This window comes from Belonocnema kinseyi, chromosome 3 (genome assembly GCF_010883055.1).
Source record: "Belonocnema kinseyi isolate 2016_QV_RU_SX_M_011 chromosome 3, B_treatae_v1, whole genome shotgun sequence".
NCBI lineage: Eukaryota > Metazoa > Arthropoda > Insecta > Hymenoptera > Cynipidae > Belonocnema > Belonocnema kinseyi.
In genome coordinates, this window is record NC_046659.1 from 123412177 (window position 1) to 123439663 (window position 27487).

Sequence of the window (27487 nt, forward strand, 5' to 3'; positions counted from 1 at the left end):
TGATCGGACGACATTCCAGCCAAGCCGATTAACTATAACGCGAGACTGTTGCTTCAGCGCGTTACAAGTTGCGAGTTTACCGCAATTTAACCCAGTGGCAGTATAGCCGGCCTGTCTTGGTAGCGCTTAGCTGAAAGGCTCCATCTCTATATGTACATACCTAGTGGCTTCTAGACTCTAGAGTCTAGATCTACACTTTCCAACCTGATACCTTTTACTGAAAGAGCTGGAGTCTAGGATTCTTTGGTCCAGCCTGGCTTGATGCACACGCGACTCTAGTAGTACTTGATTGCATCCGCAATTAAAACGTATATACCATACGCTAAGTGGAGACCAGGACTGTCTGTTCAGAGTGCCCACACTAACCGGACTTATCGCTTACTCAAATTAGGTACTCGACTAGATAATCATACACCTGCTTTGAATCAGTCTGGATGATGCCATTATAATTGAGAGAAAATGTATCAGTCACCCACCTTTAACGTGCCGTCAGACTGTTTTTCATTACTGAAACATGTTATCAACTATGAGAACCCTACAAGTAAATCTCTATGTGTGGGATTTATTTATCGCTAGAGAAGTTTTTTTTACAAAAGAAAACTAATACAAAGTAAACTCCGGGATATTAATAACCGTTAGGTATCATTCTCATTATCAACTTCAGATCAAAATAATAGACTTTGGGGATCCGAAGTTAATTTGTACACAACTTATTCATATCTGACGAGTGGAAGTTGTTAGACACTTAATTTAAAGTCGTAGGTTAACCTACAATTTTCATTAAAAGGTCTAACAACATCATGAGTAATAATAATAATAATAATAATAATAATAATCATGGAAATAATACTTCTAATACAAGGAGTAATTAAGAAAATTTTAAATTTCAGGGTGGGAGAAAAATTACAATTTTCCTATAATGGGTTACAAATCTCTCTGGCACTGGAAATTAATTTTTCGTTGTTTTTAAAAATATTCCTTTAGATTCTACTAGTTCCGACTATCACTTTTGGAAGATTTACAATAACCTAGGACAATTGGGAAGTGTTATAGAAAACGTTAAATTTTATACAAAATATATGAATTTTCCAATTGGAATAGTTAAATTTTCAGTTAAAAAATATTCTCTCACTAGAAAAAAAAAGAATTTATAACATAGTAGTTATTTTCAAGCAAGGAGATGAATCTTCAAATAAAATAATAAATTTTCAAGCAAAAAAATTAATTTTTAACAAATGAGTTCAACCGTAAACCAAGTAGTTGCATTTTGAACTAAAAAGATCAAATTTCTTTTTGCAAATTAGATTTGCAAACCAAGACGAATTGTATTAAAATTTCATCTTCAGTACAGACAGAAAAAGAAACAAATTTTTGTATGGTCAAGCCCAAAAGGCAAATTTCCAACCTGAAATTATGAATTTTAAACAAAAAAATCAATTTTTAATCCAATACAATGCTACTGATATGATAAATTTTTAACGTTGTAAATTGATTTTCAACAAAATAATTCAACCAAATACTTAAATTTCCAATCAAAATGATTAATTTTCAACCAAAAAGATTCAATTTCTACTAAAAATACGAATTTTCAACAAAGTACATAAATTTTAAATCAAATAGTTCCATATTTAATAAAAAAATATGTTTTTCAATAACAAATGGAGTAGTTAAATTTTCAGTAAAAAATTTGATTTTCAACCAAATAGTTGATTTTTTTCAACTAAAAAACATAAATTTACAAACAAAAGTAGAATAGTTGAATTTAATATTGAAAAAATGATTGTTTATAAAAAAAAAAAACATTTTCCAACCAAAAATTTTGTACCAAAAAGGCGATTTAATACTATAATTTTTAATACCTAATTATGAATTTTCAATCCGCAAATATGAATTTTTGATCAAATACTTGAATTTTCTACCAAAATAGTTGAATTTTTAACTCAAAAAGACTAATTCTCAACGGAAAAGTTATATTTTTAAGCAAAAGAATGAAGTTCTAACGAAATTGAATAATTTTTATCAAATAATAAAATTTTGTAACCAAAAAGATGACTTCTCAACCAAAAATATAATGCTACCAAAAGAGATAAATTTTCAACTAAAATTATGAAAATTCAACTAGAGTAGGTAAATTTTCAGCTGAAAAAATTTATTTTTCGCAAAAAAATTGAATATTCAACAAAATATTTACATTTTGATACAAAGAGATGCATTTTCAATTAAGATCATACATTTTAAACCAAATAAATTGATTTTGAACGAAATAATTCAACTGCCAACCGATCAGTTGAATTTCCAACAAAAAGATTAATTCTCAAGTCAGAAGATTCAATTTTTAACCAAAAAAATAATTTTAAAGAAAATATGCTTTTTAAATGAAAAAGATACTTTTCCAACCAAAAATGCAGTTGTTGAGTTTTCTTCAAAAAAGTTAATTTTAAACAAAAAAAAACAACGAATTTTGAACAAAATAGTTATTTTTCAATCAGAGATGTGAATTTTCAACTAAATAAGACCAATATTTTTAACGAAAAATAAAATAATTTAATTTTCTGTCTATCAAATTAATTTTTATAAACAGAAGATATTAATTTCTAACTTAATGAAATAGTTGAATTTTCAATAAAAAAGAATAATTATCTAACACAACTGTTGATTTTCGAACTAAATAATTACATTTTTAACCAAAAAATATGCATTCTCGGCCAAAAATATGGTAGTATATTTTTCAAACAAAAATATTTGAATTTTTAACCACAAATATGAAACGTCTATTGAAAGGGATAAATGTTTTAGGCAAAAAGACTGTTTTTTTTTTTTAGTTATAAGAGAAAAAATCAATCAAACTGTTGAATTTTCAAACAAAAAGCCGATTTAAAGAATAAAATAGTATTTGAATTTTATCCAAAAAGACGAATCTTCCACAAAACCGGTGAATTATCAACGAAAAACAAAAAATTGATTTTAAAAAAGTTTTTGAATTTTCAGAAAAAAAAATTAAGTTCCAACCAAATCAGAAAATTTTTTACTAAAAATTTTATAATAGACTTTAACTTTTAAAATTAATTTTCAGCAAAAAAACGAATTTTAAATACAAGAAATAAGTTTTGTCTTTCTAAGAGTGTTATTGGATATTGTTTGAGACAACTATCCGTCTAAGAAGTTTAGATTCCTCCATTTTTCTACTGATTATAGTGAAAATCTCAGCAAAAAAAATTTCTAAAAATACAGATCAAAGTACATGTTTCCAGACGAATGTTTTTTATATACTGATACAGAGTTAGAAATAATACCATTGTCTTGTTGTCATTTTAGAATGGCTGTTACTTTCTGAAATTATATTATAAAAAATCTGAAAAAATATATTATTTTCTTTCATCCTTTCTGTGCAAAATGATAAAATTTAGTCGATAATAATAATTTGTCATTAAGTTAATGACAAAGGAGTATAGTTGGGTATAATCTCCGAAACTGAAAAACGTACGGAAATTATTCTTGAAGTTTTGTTATTAATTTAATAACAAATGATTATTTCTGACTCTAGAATTTACCATTGTGCACAGAAAGGATCAAAGAAATTCATTGACTCTTTGCAGACTTTTAAAAATTTATTTTAGGGGACTCACAGTTAGTTAACTAATCTTTCACTCATCAGAGAATAATTGCTAATCGAGTGAAAATTTCAAAACTCTGTATCAGTGTAGGCAAAACCTTCACCTGAAACATTAACCTTTTGATATAATAGTAGAATTTTTTCTGCTGAGATTTTCACTATAAATCTGTACAGAAATTGGTGTATCTATATTTTTTGGACAGATAGTAAAAGGTTTTCAAATTTGGTGGAGATCTTATTGTCATCAGGTAGAATTGGAAAGAAATACGAAATCCTGAAAATGACTTTGTTGGAAAGAAACAATGACTCCTTATGGATACAAGAACAAAAAGTACTCTGGTAAATTCGTTTTCAATAGACTTTTTTATCACTTCGCAATTGGACCACAGAAGGAGAGGGTTTCCTGCCTTAAATAATTTCTCTGAATGACTTCATTGAAAAATGCGATTCCACTCACTATAGAGCGCCACTTTAATCCTATGACTAAATAGAATGACATCTTTTTTTGCTTCCAGGTTCGCTTAGAAAGTATTGGTGCGGAGGATATCGTGGACCGAAATCCTCGTTTAATCCTGGGTCTAATCTGGACGATAATTTTGAGGTTTCAAATCCAGGAAATTGAAATTGATGTAGACGAGGAAAATGAGAGTAGTGAAAAAAAGTCGGCCAAAGATGCTCTTCTTCTTTGGTGTCAAAGGAAAACTAATGGATATCCAGGAGTCAATATTCAAGACTTTAGTGGTAAGTGAATTTTTTTTCAGTTTGTTCCTTTGAATTTTGTAAATTGCAATTTCCAAATGAGAAATTTTTAATCTGAAAATTTATTTATTGAAGAGAACATTCTGTTCATAAACCCTTCATAACATTTATTTCCGAATGCTTTTGAACATTATGGATAAAAGAGAACATAAGAAAAATGAAATTGTGGACAAAAACTTATATCATCTTAATTATTATATAAGCTTTGAATTTAAGGCAGTTTTTTGTAATTGTTAGAAAATTAAAAAAAAAAATACGTAAAATTCGAATAATTCAAAAAGATATTTCGAAATTTTGAAAACATTATAAGACTAGAGATCAAGATACAAATTTTTTTGTGATTTCTGCGAAAATTGAAATTGATTTTCTCTTTTTAAAAAGTAAGTTTTAAATATTTCAACACATTTCAAACTGATTTCCTAAAATTTCGGAAAAGGATGTAGGCGATTTTAAAGTAACAACTCTCAATTTTGCAAGATTGAAAAATTTGAGAAAAAATTGAATAAGTTTAAGACATTTAGAAGTTTTGAAAATATACAAAAAATAATTTTAAGTTTGAAAAAATGTAAAATGATTATTGTCGAAACATTCGTGACTGAAGATTTCGAAAAAAATAAGGTAGTTTTTTAAAGATTTAACAAAGTTTTAAGAGTAAACAATTAGATTTTAGAAAAGGTTTAACAAGATATTAAAACAAACAATTGTTTAAATTCTTTTCAAATAAACAAATTTTTTCAATTGTCTAGATTCTTTTTTTAGTTATCTGAAATCATCAAAAATGTTTTTTAATTTTCTCTAGAAACTTAGGAAAATTATATTTAAGTACAAAAAAGTTCCTAAATTAAAAAAAATCAGTGATCTGATAAAGTTAGGTCGGTAATATAGGTATTTGAGTGTCTCACATGCCCAAGTCAATTAAAAAAAGAAATTTCAAAAACAAATAGTTATTAAAATTTTGTATTTTGTATTAGAAATTATTTTTCCCACCAAATTCTAATTTACCTGCAATTTTTTTGCTTGACTGACACATTTTGTTGTGGTTGAAAATACAACATCTGAGTTAAAAGTTGAACTAATTTTTTTAAATTCGTCTTTTTTGTACAAAGTTAATCTCCTTGGTTGAAAATTCATCTTATTGGTTGACTATTCAATTATTTTTCTGAAAATGTCTTGTTTTTTAATTAATTATACTGTTTTTGATTCAAAATTGATATACTTTTGGATTTAAATATCAGCTATAACATTCTTCACGAAGAATTCATATTTTTTGGTTGAAAATTCAAATACAATTATTAATATTTATCATATATAAGGCTTGAAAATTACAAATTTTAACAGCCCAGATATTTAGTAAAGAAATTACTGTCTTATAAATAGCCTAAAGGGAAGACAGTAAACCTCATCAGAATCAGAAAGGAAAATTTAAATTACTAATTGAATTGGAAAATTACCTATGTTTAAAGACAAAAATTTATATTAAAAAAAAAACGTCAAAATTTAAATAAGGTCAACATCTCGAAACAAAATATAACATCTCGAAATAAAATATTTTTTCTGGAATGGAAAAAATACGTTTTGCCTAATTTTGTCTAAAAACAGGAGTCTACTCATCTAGAAAACCTGGAAACCCTGAAAATTGATCAGTCAAAATTGTAATATTAAATTGATGTGAAAAATTCCTGAAAATAAAAACAAGAATCTAACGAAGAAATTTGGAAACACACCATAAAATGTTCTCATTGCAATCTAAAAAAAAGTTCTGCCCGTTTTTTCCCTAAAAAATAAAAAAAAATTCGTGTTCCCTTTGGGCAAGAATAAAATAGAGGAAAAAAAAAATGAGAAGGCAACCTACCAAATCAATCCCCTTCCTTCTATTTTTTTCTTCCTTTCGTCTTCTTTATTTTTATTATTATCAAATCACAATAGACAAACATTTCTTAAATTTTAATATTAAATTAAATATCGTTTTTTTCATCTGTAAAAATAAATTCGTAATGCTGATTTTAGGCTGATTTAAATCCAATATCTTTTTAACATTTTTACTAACCCCAGGAGAATATATTTGATCGAAAATATTAGTATATTTGCAATATGCTCTGAATTTTAAGTGCCTATAAATATAATACAAAAATCGTTTGAATTATTGATAAAATTCGTGGATTTTAGCAAACAAATTATAACATTGATTAATTTTTAATATTATTCATTTCTTTAATTATTCCATAGTCGTAATACGATTATATGAAGAACAATTTATAATTATAAATTGATTCTAAACGAACCGAAAAAGTGTGCCTGTCTGTGATGAAATTTTAGTTCATAGAGCCCCCTTTCCAGGTCCCTCTATACGTGCTTGTACAATCAAGAAATCTCGTGTACTTGCATAAAGCTACTTCTACAAATTAAGGTTTTTAGCTATAATTAACTTGAGTAGACACCCTGAAAGAGAACCTATTTCTTTGCCGAAAAATTCTGCGACTTAGTAGAACGTGCCTGACATGGAATTTGTATTAACTGTTGTTCATCATAAACTATTTTTTGAATGACCGGGCTTTTGTCGGTAGAAAATCGATTATCCCGAATTAGAATCGCATATATTAAATGTAAATTCCCATTATCTAGGATCCTGGAGGAGCGGACTTGGTTTCAATGCTCTTATACACGCACATAGGCCAGACCTCATCAACTGGACAGAGCTTCAGCAAACCAAACACATCGACAACCTCAATCATGCCTTTGACGTGGCGAATTCAGAGCTGGGAATTCCACGTTTACTCGATGCGGAAGACATCGACACGGCGCGGCCTGATGAAAAATCAGTTATCACCTATGTGGCATCCTACTATCACACGTTCGCCAAGTTGAAGAACGAAATCAAGAGCGGCAAAAGAATAGCAAATATCGTCGGCCAAATGATGGACGCTGACAAAATGAAAGTGCACTACGAGAAGCTCACGTCAGATCTTTTAGAGTGGATCAAGCTAAAAATTAGGGTCTTGGAAAATAGGGACTTTCCAAATTCCCTGGAAGGAATACAGCGCGAGCTTTTAGCTTTCAAGCAGTACCGAACAGTGGAAAAACCTCCAAAGTACAAGGAAAGGTCAGAAATTGAAGCGCTATATTTTCACATAAATACCCAATTGAAGTCACTGAATCAGCCGGCTTTCATACCGCAAGAAGGTCAGTTGGTGAATGACATCGAGAGGAATTGGGTTGAACTGGAGCGATCCGAGCATCGAAGGGAAGTCGCTCTGCGAACGGAACTTTTACGACACGAGAGACTGGAACAACTGAACTACAAATTCGAGAGAAAAAGTGTCCTTCGAGAAGGTTACCTGAAGGAGATGATTCAGGTTTTGTCAGATCCAAGGTACGGTAGCAATCTCGCGCAGGTCGATGCGACAGTCAAGAAACACGAGGCGATAAGCGCAGACATTCTAGCGAGGGAGGAACGGTTTCACGATTTAACAAACATGTCGGATGAACTAGTCAGAGAAAACTACCACGGACTGGAAAGAGTTCGAGCCAGGGAGCAGGAAGTTTTGCAGAGGTGGAAGGAACTCTTGGCGTTGCTTGATCATCATAAAGCCAACCTGGCAGCTCTCTGCGCGCTCATGAGTCTCATGAGAGAAATCGACACGACTTTAGCCACAATTCTCGAGCTTCAGCTCAACTTTCAGAGCATGGATGTTGGACCTCATCTGCTGGGAGTGGAGGATCTGCTTCAGAAACACAGTCTTCAAGAGTTGCAAGTGACGGCTCTTGGGGAAAGTCAGAGGCGACTTGGAAGACAGGCGGCTCAGTATTTGAACGAACCCTTGAGCAAAGAAGCCCCAATGCTGCAGGAGAAGTTGCAACATCTGAATCAAGCTTATCAAGAACTCACCGAAAATAGCAAAGAGCGCAAAGCTCGCCTCGAGGATGCTAGGAATTTCTACCACTTTTTACAGGATCACGAAGACGAGGAGTCTTGGTTAGTGGAGAAGCAGCGAATCTGTAAGGCTGGAATATCAGCGAAAGATCTCCGCGCAGTATTGTCACTCCAGCAAAAGCATAAAGCATTACAGGATGAGATAAAGGTTCGAAGGCCCAAGTCGGAACAACTCTGTGACGCTGGGAGAAAACTGATATCTGATAATCATCCGTTGGCGATGGAAATTCAAAATAGAATCGACTCGTTGCAAGAGCACTGGAAGGTTTTGGAAGAGTTGGCTGCACTGCGAAAGAAGCAGCTCGACGAGGCAGCGGAGGCTTTCCAATTTTATGCGGATGCAAACGAGGCAGACTCGTGGATGAACGAGAAAATGACGTTGGTTGCTTCGGAGGACTATGGAGTGGACGAACCGAGTGCCCAGGCGCTTTTGCAGAGGCACAAAGATCTTCAGGGAGAACTGAATGCTTACAAGGGTGACGTTCAGTCGTTGAATACGCAAGCTGACAAGCTTGTCAAAGCGGGCATCTCTACTCTCGAATTATCTGCAGATCCAGAACCTGTCGCCGAGCTGGAGCAGGAAGAGTGGAGCAAGGAAATCCGACTAGTTCCTCAGGATGAGTGGGTCGACGAAATTGTCGAGCGTTTGGAACCCAAGACCATCCTGGAAGACAGACTCGTGCCCCAAGTAAAGAGTCTCTATCCATTCAGTGGCCAAGGGATGCACATGGTCAAGGGTGAAGTCATGTTCCTCTTGAACAAAACCAATCCAGACTGGTGGAGTGTTCGTAAAACTGACGGCAGCGATGGCTTTGTACCAGCGAATTACGTTCGCGAAATTGAGCCAAAAGTGATTCAAGTGCAGGTGAGAAGGCCAGAGAAAGTTCGAGTGACACAGCGCGTAAAGAAGACGAAAATGGTGAAACAAGTTGTACCAGTGCGGAGGGTAAAGTCTATTAAATCAACCGTGAAGCCCGTGAAGCGCAAAGCTGTCAATGACAGCGACAGCGTTGAGAAGAGAATGCGAAAAATCAACGATACCTATACGCAGCTTCAAGAGTTGGCTCTGAATCGTCACGCATTGCTCGAAGATGCCATACGACTTTACGGCTTTTATCGCGAGTGCGACGACTTTGAAAAGTGGATCAAGGACAAGGAAAAAATGCTGAGGACAGACGACTCTCGTGACAATGTCGAGTCGGCAAAGAGAAAATACGAAAAGTTTTTGACGGATTTGTCCGCATCTGGAAAACGAGTTGAAGCGATTGATGCTGCGGTCGAGGACTTCGTTCAGCAAGGTCACGGTCAGCTGGATAAAGTAAAGGCTCGACAGAGACACATTCACCAGTTGTGGGATCATCTGAATTGGTTGAAGGCGCAAAAAGAGAAGAGCCTTGAAGGTGCCTCGAGCGTCGAATTATTCAATAGAACCTGCGACGAGGCTCACGACTGGATGTTGGAGAAAATCACGCAGTTGGACACTGCCGAGTTGGGGCCCGATTTGAAAACGGTTCAAGCTCTGCAAAGAAGGCATCAGCACCTTGAACGCGAACTGGCACCCGTCGAGGAAAAGGTACGAAAAGTGAATCTCCTGGCGAACAGTGTCAAGAGCTCGTATCCCAATGAACTTGGGAATGTGAACGCGAGACAGAATGAAATTCGAGACTTGTGGAATAAAGTCCAGTCGAAAGCGATGGAGCGACGTTCACGTTTGGAAGACGCGGTTGGTCAGCAGATATTCATGAACAGCTCGAAAAATCTGATCAACTGGGCAGCTGATGTTCAGGACACAATGAAAGCCGAGGAGCCAGTCCGAGATGTGGCAACTGCTGAGCAACTTGGCAAGTTGCACATGGAACTCGGGGAAGAAATAAAAACGCGCGAGGATGAGTTTCGGGAGGTGGAGGAACTTGGAACTCAGCTGTTACGTCGCAACCCGGTTTTGGTGGAAGTGAGGGAACGTCTCGAGAAATTGAGTGGCTTGTATCAAGCCGTATCGTCAGACTGGGTGGGTAAAGATCGTTGGTTAAGGCAGTGCCTAGAATTGCAGCAATTTAATCGCGAAGCCGATCAGATTGATGCCACAACTAGTTCGCATCAAGCTTTCCTCGAATTTACAAATTTAGGAGAGTCCTTGGATGATGTGGAAGCGTTGCTGAAGCAGCACGAAAAGTTTGAGAACACTCTTCATGCCCAAGACGATAGATTGAAAGCATTCAGTGATACGGCTGATAAATTAATCCACCAAAATCACTATGACAAGCCTTATATTAATGATAGGAGGAATCAGGTTTTGGCAAGAAGGGCATCCGTTAAAGATGCCGCAAATCGTCGTCGTGCAGCTCTGCAAGCATCTGAACACTATCAGCAATTCTCAGCCGAGGTGGATGATCTGCGTGATTGGCTGGGTGATAAAATGAAAACTGCTTCCGATGAGAGCTATCGCGATTTGAATAATCTTGAGCGCAAACTCCAGAAGCATGAAGCTTTCGAGAGGGAGTTGAGGGCCAATGAGGGACAGTTGCGTGCAGTCAACAAAGCTGGCAAGGCGCTGATATCCGAGGAGAACTACAGATCAGACGATGTTGGACAGACTTTGAAGGACTTGAATGCTCAGTGGGATCAGTTGGTTGCACTTTCGTTGGAGAAGGGTCGCAGATTGCGACAAGCTGCGTCGCAACATGGATACAATCGTACCATGGAAGACGCAAGGATGAAACTGGAGGAAATTGAGACGGCCTTGCAGAGCAAACAGGTCGGCAATGACCTGAGAAGCTGCAAAGAGTTGATGAAGAAACACCAGATATTGGAAAGCGAGCTGGCCCAGTGGGAGCAGAAAGTGGATGATCTCGTGGCAATGGGTCATGAAATGGCTCACGAAGGTCACTTTGACGCGGACAATATTTTGAAAACGAGTCAGGGTACCCAGAGGAAATTCCGTGGTCTCAAGGAACCGGCAAAGAAGAGACGCGATGCCTTGGAAGAGAGTCTGCGGTTCCACAACTTTGGTTTTGAACTTGATGCCGAGTTGCAGTGGATCAAAGATCACTTGCCGCAGGCATCATCGACTTCTCTCGGTCAAAATTTGCACCAGACACAATCTCTGTACAAGAAGCACAAGAAACTCGAAGCTGAAATTGTTGGTCATCAGCCAATGATTGACAAGACTCTCGCCTCGGGTCAATCTCTCATTAATCAGAGCCATCCTGAAAGGAAAAAGGTTTGTGGTTATTTCTTGAATTTTTTTTTCGATTTACGATAGTTTGTAAAAAAAAAAACTGGGAATTTATGTTTAATCGTAGTAAAATTTAAGTTTTCATTATTTTAATAGTTTTGGTCAGTTTAGAAGAGAATGGACGGGGATTTTTTTTCAAGAATTAAAAATGAGATTTAGAAGAAAGGAATTTTAAAAATCTGTGTTCCAACTCCAAATTTCTTACAATTTTTAAAATTCCTTCTTCCAAATTTTAGAAAAAAAGTGCTTCAAGTAGTTTTGAGGTTAGAAGTAGTATTTCGAAGAGGAAATATACCTTTTTTTCTTTGAAAATTTAACTACTTGTGGGTAAAAGCCTTTTTTTTAAATTCATTTTTTGTTGGAAGATTGACTATTTTCATTGGAACTTCATCTCTCTTTAAAAATGTAATTACTTTGTTGATAATCAATTTTTCAACTAAAAATTTTAATATTCCAGTAAAAAATTGAACTATTTTTCTGAAAATCCGAGTTTTTTTTGTTAAGAATTACATTTTTAACGGAAGATTCAACTATTCTATTTTTGGTTAAACTTTATCTTTCTTGGATGAAAATTCAACTATTTGATTGAAAATTGATATTTTTTATTTAAAAATTAAACTATTTCTTTGAAATTTTGTGGAAATTCCGTCTTTTTGGCAGGTAAGAAATTCAACTATTTCAGTTGAAGATTCATCATTTTAATTTAAAATTGATCAGTTTGGTTGAAAGGTTGTTTCTCCAATCGAAAATTTCAACGTTTCACTTTGAGTTGAAAATTTACCTTTTCTTATTCAAAATTTAATAATTTAAATGTAAATTTATATTTTTTAAATTGAAAATTGACATATTTTGTTGAAAAAAGCCTTCTTTTTCGGCGGGAAATCACATTTTTTTGGTAGAAAATGATTTTTTTCTTTGAAAATTATTCTCATCATTTTAATTGAAAATTCATCCTTACGGTTAAAAATAAATGTATTTGGTTGAAAATTTAACTCTTTTGTTGAAAATTATTATTTTTTTATTGAAGATGATTATGTTTAATTGTAAATTCATTTCTCTGGTTGAAAAATAAGCTATTTGATTGAAAACTTGTTTTTTCTTTGCATGGAAAAGAATTTTTTTAGTTAAAAATTGGTTTATTTTTTGCTTGAAAATAATTTTTTTTCTTAAACTCAAAATGAATATGCCATTTTCATTTTTTGATTCAAAATTGATATATTTTAGTTTTGGTTGAGAAATGGCCTTTTTTGGTTGAGTACTGCTTTAATAAAATTAAAACTTAATTATTTAAGTTTTTGTTGACAAAAAAAATTGATCTTTTTTAGTAAACATTTTTTTCAAGTTCAACTATTATAACTAAAGATATATTGTTTTATTTGGAAGCTTATTTGTTTTGTTTAAAATTGAAATATTTCATTTGAGAATTCATCATTTTAGTTGAAAATCCGTCACTTAAGATAGCAATTTTATTTTTTGATAGCAAATTCATCATTTTAATTAGAAATTCATTTTTCTGGAAGAAAATTTTGCTATTTGATTTAAAATTTGTTTTTTCTTTGGTTAAAAAGGAATTTTTTACCTAATATTTAACTATTTTTATGAAAATTCGTGTAATTTGTGGAAAATTCTTATTTTTTTACAGAAAATTAATCTTATTAAGTAAAAATTTATCTTTTTAGTAGTTATAAAATTCAACTATTCCAGTTAAGGATTCATAATTTATATTTAAAATTCATTAGTTTGGTTGAAAGTTTTTTTTTTAATGTAAATTTGTCATTTAAAATAAAAAATTCTTTCATTATGTTGAAAATTCACGTATTTTTGTTAAAAACTCAATTTTTTATAGAAAATGATTTTTTTCTTTTAAAATTATTATTATTCTTTAAAAATTTTTCTTTTTGGTTGAAAATTCAAGCATTCTAGTTAATATTCATCATTTTAGTAGAAATTCCAGCTTTAGGTTTGAAATAAATTTACATGGTTGGAAAAAACTCTTGCTAATCATTTTTACCTATTTAAGATGCATAATTTTAATTATAAATTTATTTTTTTGGTTGAAAAATAAGCTATCAAATTGAAAACTTGTTTGTTTATTGGATGAAAATGAATTTGTTTACCGAAAATTTAATTATTTTTCTGAAAATCCAACTTTTCTTTGTATTGTTTATAATTAAATTTTTGACGGAGAAAACTATTCTATTTTTGTTCGAAATTTTATCTTTTCTGTATGAAAATTCCACTATTAGGTAGACAATTGATATTTTTTAGTTTAAAATAAAATTTTGTTGGCAAAAAGTGTTGTTTTTTTCTTTGAAAATTATTCTCAATTTATGTGTTTGGTGAAAAAATGAGCTATTTGATTGAAAATCCGTTTTTTCTTTGGATGAAAAAGAATTTTTTTACCTAAATATGTGCTTTATTTTTTGGTTGAAAATAATTTTTTTCTTAAACTGAAAATACTATTCCAGTTGAATATTTTATAATTTTAGATAAAAATTAATTTTTTTGTCGATCATTCATTTTTGAACTGAAAATTTAATGATTCTATTTTTGGTTGAAACATGATCTTTTTTAATTGAAAAGTCGTTTTTGTTGTTGTTAAAAATGGATTTTTTTTTAATTAAAACTTATTTATGTTTTGGTTGACAATTTATCTTTTTTAGTCATCATTTTTTTTTTAATTTAACTTTTCTAGTTTAAGAATCATTATTTTATTTTAAAATCCATCAGTTAAAATAACAGTTCTATTTTTTGGTCTGAAATTTACCCATTAAGTCCTAGTCGGATACATTTTCAACGTTTTTTTCAATCGCTCCATACACTATCAGAACGGTTCTAAAAAAATTGAAAACGTCATATCCGATGTAAAATTGTCTGAACTTTCGATTTATGTGGTCAGAATTTAGAAAAAAATTCATTTTGAAAAAGTTATGGTTGTTTATTTAACAAAAAATGTGATTTTGAAAAAAATTTTTTCTTTCAATATTTTTGGATCGAAAGCATCGGTAGATTTCTACGATTTATTGATTTTTTGCGTCCATGGGCCCTAAGTCTTAAAAATATACCGATAGGTTAAAAAAACGTGGCGGCACCAAATATGGCGGCTTGAAATGAAAAATGTTTGTATACAAATTGTATTTTTTTGAACGACAACAATTTTATTTCTATTTCCATGAAAATTTATACCAGAAGGTTTTTCAGGTCGCTGATTACGAATATGTTATCAGATTTTCAAAATTCAAGATGCAGGATCTAATATGGCGGCCAAAATTTTATAATTTCAGATAAAAATTAATTTTTTTTGTCGAACATTCATTTTTCTACTGACAATTCAGTGATTATATTTTTGGTTGAAAAATGATCTTTTTTAGATGAAAATTTGTCTTTTTTGTTTGAAAATTGATTTACAAAAAATGAAAACTTAATTATTTAAGTTTTGGTTGACAATTTATCTTGTTTAGTAAACATTTTTTTAAATTTTAACTTTTCAGTTGAAGAATCATTATTTTATTTGAAAATCCATCAGTTAAAATGACAATTCTATTTAAAAATTCTGGCCCCCATATTGGATCCGCCATCTTGAATTTTGAAACTTTAATAATATTCGTAATCAACGATTCAAAAAATCTCCTAGTAAAAATTATCATGAAAATTAAACGATTTAAAAAATTGTTTGGCCGCCATATTGGACCCGATATCTTGAATTTTAAAAATCTGATATATTCGTAATCAGCGACCCGAAAAACCTTCTGATTTACATTTTCATGGAAATAGAAATAAAATTGTTGTCATTCAAAAAATACAATTTTTATACCAGCATTTTTCATTTCAAGCCGCTATATTTTATGTCGCCATATTTTAAAAAGAGACCTACCGGTACATTTTGAAGGTTAGGGTTCATGGACGCAAAAAATCCACAAATCGTAGAAATCCACCGATGCTTTCGATCTGAAAATATTGCAAAAAAATTTGTTTTCTTTCAAAACCACGTTTTTTGTTAAATAAACAACGATAACCTTTTCAAATGAATTTTTTTTCTAAATTATGGTTACATACATCGAAAGTATAGACAATTTTACATCGGATATGACTATTCTCACTTTTTTTAAGGACCGTTTTGATGGCGTATGGAGAGATTGAAAAAAATGTTGAAAATATGTTCGGCTGACACTTAATGGGTTAACCTCTTTGTTTGAAAATTAATCTTATTGTTAAAAATTGCGTCTTTTTAGTTCAAAATTTAAGTATTTCAGTTTAATATTCATCATTTTAGTTGAAAATTCATCTGTTTGGTTTCAAATTTCACTATTTCCGTTGAAGATTTATAATTTCATTTAAAAATTAATCTATTTAGCAATTTATTTCTCTTTTGTATTAAAGGGTATTTGAAATGAACGTGATGTTTTAACATAAAACCCTATTTTAAATCGTCCGCCGAATTGCTAACCTGAATATGCTTGATATTTCATTTGTACTTTTTTAGATTCAAGAATTGTGTGATGAGCTAGATGACGCTTGGAAGAATCTCCAAGACAAGGTCAATGAACGTAGTCACGCTCTGGATTTGTCGCTGAGAGCTCAAGAGTTCTTTTTCGAAGCCGGAGAAGTTGAGAGTTGGCTCAGCGAAAAGAACGACGTACTCAGTTCCACTGACTACGGAAGAGATCGCGATGCCGCGACTAAGTTACTCACAAAGCACAAAGCCCTTGAGCTTGAGCTAGACACCTACAACGGAATTGTCTCGGAAATGGGACACACTGCCTCGACTATGATCAACGCTAAGCATCCGGACAGCAAAGCCATTGCAAACAAGCAGCAGGCTATTGTCCAGCAGATGCGATCCTTGCAACGATTGGCAACGATGAGACAGCAGCGTCTCATGGAAAGCATGTACAGACACGAGTACTTTCTCGAAAGTCGAGAATTGGAACAATGGATTAAGGAGCAAGAACAGGCAGCCGCGTCTGAAGACTATGGCCAAGATTACGAGCATCTCTTGATTCTGCAAGCCAAGTTTAACGACTTTAAACACAGAATAGAAGCTGGATCGGAAAGATTCAATCAGTGTGAGTCCTTGGCTAAGAAACTGATAGCTAACGAGAGTCCCTACATCCAGGACATTGAGAAACGGCAGGAACAGTTGGGCGAGTCGTGGCAACATCTTTTGGGTCTGATTCGAAATAGAGAGCAGCGTTTGCAAGCTGCCGGAGAAATTCACCGGTTTCATCGCGACGTTGCGGAAGCATTGTCACGAATTCAAGAGAAGGAAGCTGCTCTTCCGGATGACTTGGGTCGTGATTTGAATTCAGTATTGTCGTTAATCAGACGCCACGAGGGATTCGAGAATGATCTGGTGGCTCTGGAGGCGCAATTGCAAGTCCTTGTGGAGGACGCAGCCAGACTTCAGGCTCTATATCCAGGAAACAATGCGACTCATATCGATCAGCAGCAGAAGATTGTGGTGAACAATTGGGAAGAGTTGAAGGACAGGTCAGCTCATAGACGAGATCAATTGCAAGCTAGCTGCGATCTCCAGAGATTCTTGACGCAAGTTCGGGATTTAATAAACTGGGCGGCTGGACTTCGAGCCGCAATGTCCACCGAGGAAAAGGTTCGCGACGCTGCCAGTGCTCAGAGTTTGAAAGCGGAGCATGAAGCACTGAAGGGGGAAATCGAGGCAAGAGAAGACAGTTTCAGTTCAGTTCTTGATCTCGGGGAAGCCATGGTTCAAACGGGTCATTACGCTGCCGTGGAAGTGGAGGAAAAGTGCAATCAGTTATTGGAAGAAAGACAAAAGCTCCACACTGCCTGGCAGCACAAGAAAATGCACTTGGACCAGCTTATCGACCTACACTTTTTCCTGCGTGATGCCAAGCAATTGGATAATTTGTCCACGACGCAGGAAGCCGCTTTGAGCGGGGACAATTTCGGTATCTCGGTTGAAGAGGTGGATGCACAGGTGAAGAAGCACAATGAATTTGAGAAACTGCTCGTGACACAGGAGGAAAAATTGTCTGCGTTGCAGGAACACGGTGATAAGCTTTTGGCACAGGATCACTTTGACTCGCCGACAATCGCTCGACGATTGAATGAAGTGATCAAGAGGCGGTCCAAGGTTCGAGATTTGTGTGAGGTGAAGAAGAGGAAATTGGAGGCTAGTCTTCTTCATGCTCAGTTTGTGAGAGATGTGGGTGAAGCTGAGTCGTGGATTGGCGAGAAGCAGAAGAAACTCGAAGCCGAAGCCTCTAAAGGCGATGTGTCTAGTCTTGAGGATAAAATCAAAAAGCTGCAAAAGCACCAGGCATTCCAAGCTGAACTGGCAGCAAACCAGAGTCGAATCGAGGAAATTAAGGCTAAGGGCGAGACCCTATTGTCACAGAAACATCCTGCGAGCTTGGAAATTCGACAGCAGCTCGACCATCTCAATTCATCTTGGAGGAAACTTCTCTTCGAGTCGGGCAATAGAGGTCGCGGTTTGGAAGAAGCCCAAGATATTCTTGAGTTCAATAATCAAGTCGAGAAGATTGAAGCGTGGATCAGAGACAAAGAGATGATGGTTCAAGCAGGAGACACGGGAAAAGATTATGAGCATTGCTCGAGTCTCCAAAGAAAGCTAGATGATGTAGACAGTGACATGAGAGTGGACGATGCCAGGATCAAAGTTATAAATGCCTTGGCTGACAAATTAATCAAACAGGGACAAGATAACGACTCAAAGGCGATCCAACAGCGGCGAGATAACTTTAATAAAAAGTGGAAAGGTCTGCAAGGTGCTCTGAGTGCCTACAGAGAGACTCTCGCTGGTGCCTTGGAGATTCACTTGTTCAACAGAGATATTGATGATACTAGTCAGAGAGTTATTGAGAAGTCGGTGGCGATGAATACAACCGACATGGGCAAAGACTTGGGAGCCGTTGAACATTTGCAGAGGAAGCAAGAAGCTCTCGAGCGGGACATGACTGCGATTGAAGGGAAATTGAAGAAACACAATAGCGAGGCGAAGAAGCTGTCGCAGAAATATCCAGAGAATGCGATGCAAATAAATGCCATACTCTCGGAATTACAGGAAAATTGGAACGAGTTACAGCGCTTGTCACAGAATCGTCGCGACACATTGAACCAGGCTTACACTCTCCACAAATTCCAAGCAGATTTGCATGAATTGGAGATTTGGGTGGCCGATACGATTAAACGTATGGATGAGGCTGAGCCGCCGACTACCATCTCGGAAGCTGAAGCATTGCTGGAATTGCATCAGGAGAGAAAGGCAGAGATTGATGGTAGACAAGACACATTCAAAGCACTGAAGGCACATGGCCAGAAACTTGTTCCAATCGGCGAGGATGTGCAGGAGAATCTCCATCATTTGGAAAATCTCAGACAAGGTTTGATTGACGCTTGGGTTGAGAAAAGGCAAAAACTGACGCAAGCACATCAATTGCAACTTTTCAAGGAACAGGCTGATCAAGCGGAAAGTTTCCTCGCGACGAAAGAAGCTTTCCTCAATAATGAGGACCTTGGGGAATCGTTGTCTGGAGTCGAAGTGCTTCTGCGAAAACACGAGGAGTTTGAAAAGATGCTCTTGTCACAGTTGGGACGCATTGACGAGCTGGAGAAATTCGCAAAGGGCATTTTGCAGGATGGTCACTCTGACGCAAATGTGATTCAACAAAGATTGGCTGCTGTTTGTTCGAGAAGGGACAAACTAAAGAATAGTGCGTCTGCGAGAAGGAAAAAATTGCTAGAGAGTCATCAGCTGCATCAATTCTTGAGAAATATTTACGAAGTCGAAGGCTGGCTTCATCAGAAGCAACAAGTCGCCAGCGATGAGAATTACAGAGACTCTACTAATTTACAGAGTAAGATTCAGAAGCACGTTGCATTCGAGAGTGAGTTGGTGGCAAATAAAGGGAGAATTTCGTCCGTCATCAACGAGGGTGAAGATCTTATCGATGAGAATCATTACGCGTCCAAAGAAATACAGGAACGTCTCGAGGATTTGGAAGCCGAGTGGCGACTTCTTCAGGAGACCAGTGAGTTGAAGAAAACCCGACTCAACGACGCCTATCAGGCTCTTTTATTTGGCCGGACTTTGGACGAATTCGAGACTTGGATGGACGAGGCCGAAACTCAGCTTCAATCCGAGGATCATGGTAAGGATCTTTCCAGCGTTGCCAATTTGCTGAAGCGACACACAAACTTGGAAAATGATGTTCTGGGCCATAATGAAGCTTGTGAGACTATCAAGGAAACAGCAGCCATTTTTCAAAAGTCCAATCATTTTATGAGTGATGAAATCCAAGATAGAGCTACCGCTGCCATCAGTAGGTATCACAGTTTGCAAGAACCGATTCAGATACGAAGAGACAATTTGGAAGATGCAAAATTGTTGCATCAGTATGCAAGAGACGTGGAGGATGAATTGCATTGGTTGACAGAAAAAGAACTTCTCGCTGCGAGTACCGATCTGGGAAATTCCCTCATGACTGTACAGAGACTGCAGAAAAAACATCAGGCTTTAGAAGCCGAATTAATATCGAGGGAGCCAGTGGTATCGTCCCTCGCAAGCCGAGCGTCCGCCATGATTCGGAGTGGACACTTTGCATCAGAAAAAATCGAATCGCTCTCGAAAGAACTTCAGGAAAAGTTGACTCACCTCCGAGACTTGGCCAGTGTGAGAAAATTGCGACTGCTTGATGCTGTCGAGTCGCAAATGTTTTACGCTGAAGCAGCCGAAGCCGAGCAATGGATCAAAGAAAAGTATCCGCAGCTCACGTCTTCAGATTGCGGCAAAGACGAGGATTCGGTTCAGTCTTTACTCAAGAAACTGGAGGGAATTGAACGCGACTTGTCGGGTTTTCGCAGCACAGTGGAAAATTTAAAGAAACTTTCGCGCGGCTTGATCGACAGGCATCACTTTGACAGCAAGAATATTGCCCACAAACAAACGGAAATTGAGAATAAGTTTGAGGAATTGCAGAAGCTGAAAGAGAAGCGATCTCAGAGATTGCTTGAGAGCGAAAAGTATCACAAATTCATCAGACAAGCGGACGAGGTTATTGAATGGATAGGTGATCAGACGACGGTTGCAGCTTCGGAAGATTACGGCCGGGACGTGGAGCATGTTGAGCTTCTCATACAAATCTTTGACAACTTTCTCGCCGGATTGTCGACGAGCGAGAGTCGTGTTATAAACGTGATAGACGCTGGGCAAAGGTTGATTGAGGAGAAGAATCCCGAGTCGAGCAAGATTCATCGGAAAATTGATGAATCGAAGCAGCAGTGGGAGGACTTGAAGGAGTTAGCTCACGCTCGTCAAGAAGCTTTGGCAGGCGCTAAGCAAGTTCACATGTTTGACAGGACGGCGGATGAAACAATCACGTGGATTCAGGAGAAAGAGGCGAGTCTGGGATCGGATGGTTACGGTCATGATTTGGAAACGATTCAAGCTCTCGTTCGGAAACATCAAGGATTCGAGACAGACTTGGCAGCTGTGAAAGAGCAAGTGGAATCGGTGATGGAAGAAGCGTCAAGGTTGGCCGAGCTCTTCCCAGACGCTCGAGAACACATAGCAGTGAAGCATGAAGAAGCAGACGAAGCTTGGAACGAACTGCTGGAAAAGGCAGCTCAACGGAGAAGCAAACTCGCCCAGACTGAACAGTTGCAGGCCTATTTCGACGAGTACAGGGATCTGATTGCCTGGATAAATGAGATGGTGGCCAAGGTTACAGCTCCTGAATTATCACGTGATGTTCCGGGAGCCGAGGCGCTCATTTCAAGGCACAACGAGTACAAGGCCGAGATCGATACGCGAAATGATGCTTTCGCCAAGTTCTACAAAACGGGCGAAGGTTTGATTCAGCAAGGACATTTCCTCGCAAAAGAGATCGAGGATAAGATCTCGATTCTCGAGCAGCGAAAGCAGGTGTTGAAGGAGACTTGGGAGCAGCGAAAGTTGATTTACGAACAGAATTTGGACACGCAGATGTTTAAGCGGGAAGCGGAGATGCTGGAAAATTGGATCGTGAGCAGGGAACCGATGCTGCATGATGGCAAGCTGGGCGAGTCGATACCCCAGGTGGAGGAGTTGATAAGGAAACACGAGGACTTTGAGAAGACGATTGAAGCCCAGGAGGAAAAGTTTGAGGCCTTGAAGCGTATAACGATGCTGGAGAAGGCTTTCCAGAAGCAACTCGAGGCCGAATTGGCGGCTCGACAGGCGGAAAAAGAGCGTGTGGAGAAGGCAAGACTTGAGGAGAGAAAGCGAAAGGAAGTGCAAAGAATCACTGAAGAACGGAAACGAGAGGAGGAACGAAGAAGGCTCTTGGATGGGCCACATCGAGTGGCGCATGAGGAAATCAATGGCAATTCGGATGATCATGAGTCCGTGAACGGATTGTCGCCACTTAAGAGTGGAGTCGTGGACAAAACTGAGACGGCAGTTGACAACAAATCCTATGGCATCACTCACATGTTTGGCGACCGGCTCAGGAGATCCAATGTCGATATCAAGCGTGCCGAGAGTATGAAAGTGGACACGAAGAAACCGAAGAGAACGCCCAGTTTCACGACGAGGAGGCGCACCCAGAGCTTTAGAAAGCATCAGCGAATGGAGAATATGAATGAACTGCCACCAGTGGAAATTCAGGGTTTGCTGGAACGAAAACATGAGTTGCAGAGTGGCGGAAAGAAGGCGGCGGTACGATCCTGGAAGCAGTATTACACAGTACTTTGCGGACAGCTTTTGTGCTTCTTCAAGGACATTGAAGACTTTGCCTTGAGCAAAGCAGCCACTGCACCGATTACGATTTTCAACGCGACTTGCGAGAAAGCTGACGACTATACCAAGAGGAAGAACGTTTTTAGATTGAAATGCACCGACAGTTCCGAGTTTCTCTTCCTGGCGCCGAGTCGCCAGGAGATGGAAGACTGGGTCAACAAAATCTCCTTCCACGCTAAACTGCCGCCCTGTATGCAGCTCTTGAGCTATGATGATTCGCAAAAGGAAGGATTGGAGAGGCTGAAGAGTCTCTCGCCTGAACATCCGGATGATACTCTCTCGACCGGAAGCAGTCGTGCCTCGACTCCGGAATTGGAGAGGAAAAACTCGGTGATTCGACGAGATGTTGGCGATAGTCCGAATAAAGTGCAGATCGAGTTTTTGCAAATGCAGAGGCAGAACCAGCAGCGCCGAGATCCGAGAAATTCCGAGTTTCTGGTATCGCAGAGGTCGCCGGAGTCGGCTCAGGTGCAACAGGAATTTTTGCAACTGCATAGGCAACAGCAGGTTTTTGCCCAGCAGCAACAAATGATACAGCAGGAACAGATAATGGCCAGAGATACGTATATGCATCCGACTGATAAGCCGCCTATTCCTCCGCGAGGAGCACCGCCACCGATTCCTGCTAGGTCACCGAGTACGGAAAATGTTGTTCACAGATATAACGGTACTCTTCATATTATTTCAAATTAATGACATTTAAATGAGGTAGAAATCAAATTTAAAATCGTAGTTAAGGGTATGTGATATTTCGTCGTGTGGTCAATCGGGTACAGTTCCCCTGGCTTTTTTTTCCACAAAAATGAAATTTTTTTTAAACTGAATTCGGAGATGCTATAAAATATCATAACGGACGTTCCCGGATACTTTTTTAAGGGATAATAATAAAAAAATCTTGTGGCAAATAAAAATTTTATGCATTATTTTGAAGTAATGTCATTTTTCATATCTGCCTTTCCGATAATCTGGAAATTATTTATGAAATAAACTTTTTTAATTGCCTACAGACAAGGTTAGTTCCGGGAGATTAGTTACTATGTTTATTTGTAAGTTCAAAGTGTTTGGCCAAAAATATTGTGTAGTTTGGAAGTAACGCTCGAGAGAATTGTAACACACATAACCTCGAAATATGCACACGTTGTTTGCAAAGTCAACATTAAAAAAAAAAACACACAAAAAACGTTTGCGGGGACGTTCGTTAGCATGTTCGCTATCATTTCCCAGATTTTGATGACAAAATATTTCTTATCCTAAGGAAAAAACCGGGGGAATCTAATACTGAAAAAATCGATACTAATTACTAAGCGCTATTCAAATTAATCACATTTTGCTCAATTAAAACTTTTTTGAATTAACCTACAAAAAAAGTGTGTGGGGACGTCCGTTAGTATGTTCACTATCATTTTCCAAATTTTAAAGACAAAATATTTATTATTCTAGAAAAAAAGCCGGCGGAACCTAAAACTGGTAAAATCGACAATTTTCTAAGTATCACATGCCCTTAACCTCCAATAATCAAATGAATGTGCAGAATTCCTGAAAATAAAAGCAAGAATCAAACGACCAAATTTCCAAAACCACCATAAAATGTTCCTATTGAAATTTGGAAAAAGATGAAAATTTTCCTATAAAAGAAAAGAAAAAAGTTTCTTTTTTGGATAAAAATTAAAAAATGTATAGCATACTGCACACTTATCAAGGAAAACAAATAAAATAAAAGAAAAAAATATTCGAGTAGATAGAAGCAGCATCGAAACCTAACACTCGAGAATAAAAAAATACCCTTGTCTTCTCATTTTTGTCCGGAAAAATAAATTCTTTTCTTTTCTAGGAAAATTGTTATCTTTTCTCAAATTTCAATAGGAACATTTTGTGGTGTTTAAATTCTGCACATTAATTCATGTTAATTAATTCTTATTCAATTAAAAAAATCTCTACTATTTTCGATTGAAATTAATTATTTTTTATTTAAAAATCAGCTACTGTTTTTTGGGTACAGAATTCATCTCTATTAGTAACAAATTTTTTGTGGAAAATAGATTCGAAAATTTAACTGTTTTTTTTATAGAAATTTTGTCGTTTTCAACTGAAAATTGATTTTTTTTTGGTAGAAATTTATCTTTGTTCGTTGAAAAATAACTTTTTTGAAGAAGATTATACTTTTCTGGTTGACAATTCAACTGTCTTCTAAAATATTCATCTTTTTTATTTGAAAATTGAATCATTTGATTGATGATTCAACTATTTTTTCTTTTCGTCTTTTTTTTATAGAAAATTCGTCTTTTTGGTTTAAAAATTCATCTTTTGGTATACAAGTAATCTTTTTTGGTTGAAAATTGATCTATCATGGTTGAAAATTAATTATTTTTAATGGGAAAATTTACCATTAAATTTTTAATACAGAATTTATTTATTTTTGTTAAAAAATCTACTATTTCGCTAAGAATGGAATTTTTTGTTTTCAAGTTTCACTATTTTGTCGTTACTTTTAAATTGTAAATGCATCCTTTTTACATTCTCATCAGAGAAGGTATTAGATTTGTGTAAAATTTGACCTTCCCCCCACCCCCCAGCGCGATGAGAATGTGCCCGCGAGGAGGGCAGATTTTTTTAAAAGAAAAATCCTCTTCCTTGGCTGAAAAATAACTTTTTTGTGGAAAACTTCTAAAAAATTGTTTGCCTGGTAATTAAACTAAATTTGGTTTTTGGTTTAAGTTTGTAGGTAGAAAATTTTGTAGCGCTCCCGAAAATCCAAACCTAACTACTTGTTAAAATGATTCTTTTTGGTCGAAAATTGAATGTTTTGTTGCAAATTCGTCCTTTTCGATTAAAAATTGCTTCTTTTTTTGTTAGAAAAGTAAACTTTCTTGCTTAAAAATTTAGCTTAAAAAATGAAATTTTGTATTGAAAATTTATATCTTATTGTACATTTTTTTGTGTGAGAATTAATTTTTTAAACTAGAAATTCAACTATTTCGTTAAGAATTTATCATTTTTGAATTGAAAATTCGTCTTTTTTGGTGGAAAAGTATTCTTTCTTGTTTAAAAATGTACTTTGTGGTTTAAAATTCAATTAGTACCTAAAATACTTATCTTTTTGACTATTTCATTGAAAATTCATATTTTCAGGTTTTGAAGAAAATCTTTTTTGTTTGAAAATTAAATTTTTTGTGGTAGATTTATCTTTTAGGATTTCGAAGTCTACGTTTTTTCTAAAATATTAAACTTTTTAGCTTGAAAACTTAACTTTTTTTTATTGAAAATTCATTTCTTACGGCAATAAATCTTTTTTGGTTGAATATTAATTTTTTAAACTGTAAATTCAACTTTTGTGTTAAAAATTTGTCTTTTATAAAAATGCAAGTGTATTTTATTTAAAATTTTAACCTCTTGTTAAAATATCAACAATTTTTTCGTTGAAGATTAATATTTTTCGGTTAAAAATTTAACTACTTGGTTGAAAATTGATGTATTTGTTTAAAAATTCGTATTTCTTTATTGGATTAAACTTTTTTTTATTTAAAGTTTACATCTTTTTTTGTTGAAATGTCAACTATTATATTTTTCGTTTGGGATTTCTCCTTTTTGGATAGAAAATTCATATTCTTTGGCAGAAAATTGATCCTTTATGGTTAAAATTGAACTTCGTTGTTAAAAATTCAGCTGTCTTCTAGAAAATTGGTATTTTTTGGCTTAAAACCTCAACTATTTCGATGAAAATTGATCACTTTTTACTGAAAAACATTAGACTTTTTAACTTGAAAATTAAACTACTTGTTTGAAAGTTGAACTAATTTGTTAAAGATTCATTTTTTTTAGATTGAAAGTCCATTTCTTTTATTGACAATATAATTAATTTGTGGAATTTTTTTTTTAATTAAAAATTCATCTCTTTTAGAAGAAATTTCATCTTTTGTGGTTAAAAATTTAACTGTACGGTTGAAAATTAATATTTTTTGATTGAGTTGGATTTTTTTTAAAATTCAAATATCGGGTGGAAAGTTGATGTATTTTGTTAAAAATTTGTCTTTCTTAGTTAAATTGAAACTGTTTTGTATTTAAAGTTAAAATCTGTTTGCATGGTATGTAAACTATTATATTTTTGGTTGAGAATTTATTTATTTTTTTAAATTAAAAATTCATCTTCTTGGTTTAAAATTTAACTATTTTTATAAAAATTTGTCTCTTTGGCTTGAAAGTTCAATTATTTAGTGAAAAATTAATATCTTTTAGTATAAAATCTATTTCAGCTGAAAATTCAACTATTTTGTTGAAAATTCAATATAATTCGACTTGAAATATTAAAAATGTATTGCATTCATTATCTAATTACTTTCTTTACCAACATTAATTTTATTTGACAGAATTTATTCTCCTACTATTCCCTTATTGTCGCGAAAAATCACTCTGTTTCTTCTGTTTTGACATAATTTTTGTCTTTAAAGTCTCTTATTATTTGGCATTTGTTTGTTTTGTAGATGTCGAACATCATGTACCGCAAGTAAGACCACAGTCGTATCAACATCAGCAACGCAGTGCAACGTTAAATCACAATGGGTCTAGCCAATATCCTTCTAAAGAAGGATTTCATAGACAATCTAGTGTGGAACTCAATACTCAACATCAAGGTATATTGACTGACGAGTAAATAATTTTTTGTTTTGTTTTGTAAAATTTATATTAGTTCTTCTAATATAACTTCTATATTTGTTTCATTTTTTATTTTATTTTTGCAATTCAGGACTCGTACTCACTATCCTATTAACACTATTTGGCACTTTTTTTGAGTGGTTACACTATTTTCTTACAATTGTTTGCTAATACCACTATTTCTTTCCTGTCCTTTAAAAATTATTTTTGAACTTCTTCGCTGATTGGCTACTTATCGAAATGAGCTTTTAACAAAAGAACTGAATTTTCGACGAAATAGTTAAATTTTAAAAGAAACGGATGAATTTAAAACAAATCATGCCAATTTTCCACAAAAAAGTTGAGTTTACTACTAAATTGTTAAATTTGGAAATCGAACCCACGAATTCTCTACAAAACGGTCAACTTTTTAACCTGAAAAAAACTAATTTTCAACAGAAGATATAATGGTTGATATTTAAATAAAAAATATTGCTATTTTAAATAAAAAACAGTTGAATATAACCAAAAAAGACAAAC

General features: G+C 34.9%; 1 protein-coding gene across 3 annotated transcripts in view; it reads left to right on the forward strand.

Annotated features, from left to right (window-relative positions):
• LOC117169028 (spectrin beta chain, non-erythrocytic 1) overlaps positions 1 to 27487 on the forward strand; it is a 119883-nt gene that overhangs the window by 80031 nt on the left and 12365 nt on the right. For all 3 annotated transcript variants that reach the window (XM_033355093.1, XM_033355091.1, XM_033355092.1), the window contains exons 4-7: positions 4129 to 4354; positions 6995 to 11523; positions 16022 to 22985; positions 26797 to 26946. In XM_033355093.1, the coding sequence (XP_033210984.1) occupies positions 4129 to 4354; positions 6995 to 11523; positions 16022 to 22985; positions 26797 to 26946 (11869 nt within the window). The remainder of the gene's footprint in view (positions 1 to 4128; positions 4355 to 6994; positions 11524 to 16021; positions 22986 to 26796; positions 26947 to 27487) is intronic.